General features: G+C 75.3%; 1 protein-coding gene across 1 annotated transcript in view; it reads left to right on the top strand.

Annotated features, from left to right (window-relative positions):
* The window catches only part of DPH7 (diphthamide biosynthesis 7), a 4,739-nt gene that overhangs the window by 1,571 nt on the left and 1,874 nt on the right, over positions 1-1,294 (top strand). Inside the window, exons 2-6 of the mRNA XM_012721149.1 lie at positions 40-194; positions 271-358; positions 674-765; positions 896-1,068; positions 1,236-1,290. Of these exons, the coding sequence (XP_012576603.1) occupies positions 40-194; positions 271-358; positions 674-765; positions 896-1,068; positions 1,236-1,290 (563 nt within the window). The remainder of the gene's footprint in view (positions 1-39; positions 195-270; positions 359-673; positions 766-895; positions 1,069-1,235; positions 1,291-1,294) is intronic.

Consider the following 1,294-nt stretch of genomic DNA (forward strand, 5'->3'; position numbering starts at 1 on the left):
GCCGCCTCCGGGCGGTGGTCTGGGTTCTGCCGGCCCCAGAGGACACGTCCCCTCCCGCAGGATGGGCAGTGCTGCGAGGAGGCCCCCAGCCGCCTGGGCCGCCTCTACCTGTACAGCTTCAGCGAGGACGGGCCTGCCGGCCCCCTGACCGAGGTCCGCAGACGGGACACGGCGGCCATCCTGGACATGAAGTGGTGCGTCTGGTGGTGGCCGCTGCCCGCGCCCCCTGCAGGTGGCGCCGGCCTGCCCTGACGCGGGTCCTCTCCTCAGGTGCCACGTCCCCGTGGGGGGCCACGTCCTCTTGGGCGTGGCGGACGCCGGGGGCTCCGTGGAGCTGCTCCACGTGGCGGAGGGCCAGGTCAGTGCGTGAGGGGCCGGCCCGGGCCACGCCGCGGTGGGAGCCGCAGCCAGTCGCGCCCCCCCCCCCCCCGGCGCTGGTCACAGCTGTCGAAGGCGTCTGTGCACTGGGCCTCCCTCTGGCCAGCCGCGGGCACCTGCGCTGTAGCTGGCCAGGGCCAGGGAGGCCAGGACGGTGGGGGAGCTGCGCCCCCCACGGGGCTGCGTGGAGGTGCCCGCGGGCCGGTTCTGCTGCCCAGCGAGAGGGCCAGGCTGGCCAGCCCCGGGGGCCTCTTGAGGCCAGGCGGCGCCTCCCATCGGAGCCTTCCCTGGGCAGGGTATGTACACGATGCAGGTGCTGTCCCGCTTCGTCCTCGAGGGGCAGTGCCTGGCCTTGTCGCTGGACTGGTCCACCGGGAGAGCTGGCAGGTGAGGGCGGGGCTGGGGGGCGGCGAGCTGCGCCCCGCGCCGACAGGGCAGGTCTCCCCGGAGAAGCCCACGAGGCCCCCACCCCCCCGGGGCCGGAGGGTGGCTCAGCCCGCCCACTGCCCGCCCACAGCACCAGCGGCCAGCCCCTGCGGGTCGTCAGCAGTGACTCCAAGGGGCGCCTCCACCTGCTCAAGGTGAGCGAGGGCGACGCCGGCCTGCAGGAAGAGGCCTCGTGGAAGGCCCACCACTTCGAGGCCTGGGTGGCCGCCTTCAACTACTGGCAGCCGGACGTCGTGTACTCGGGTATGCGCCGCCGCCGGCCCCGCCCCTGCCCGTGCCAGCCTCCTGCCAGGCTCGGCCTGGATGGCTCTCTGGGCGCCCTGCTGGCAGCTGCCCTGGGGCCCCGCACCGGCCACGCGGGGCGCTGCTGAGTGCCGCGCTGCCCTCACGCCTGTGACGGCGCCCCACAGGCGGGGACGACGGCCTGCTGAAGGGCTGGGACACCCGAGCGCCGGACGTGGCGCAGTTC

The sequence above is a fragment of the Condylura cristata genome, unplaced genomic scaffold, assembly GCF_000260355.1.
Source record: "Condylura cristata isolate star-nosed mole 26May11 unplaced genomic scaffold, ConCri1.0 scaffold00006, whole genome shotgun sequence".
NCBI classification, from domain to species: Eukaryota; Metazoa; Chordata; class Mammalia; order Eulipotyphla; family Talpidae; genus Condylura; species Condylura cristata.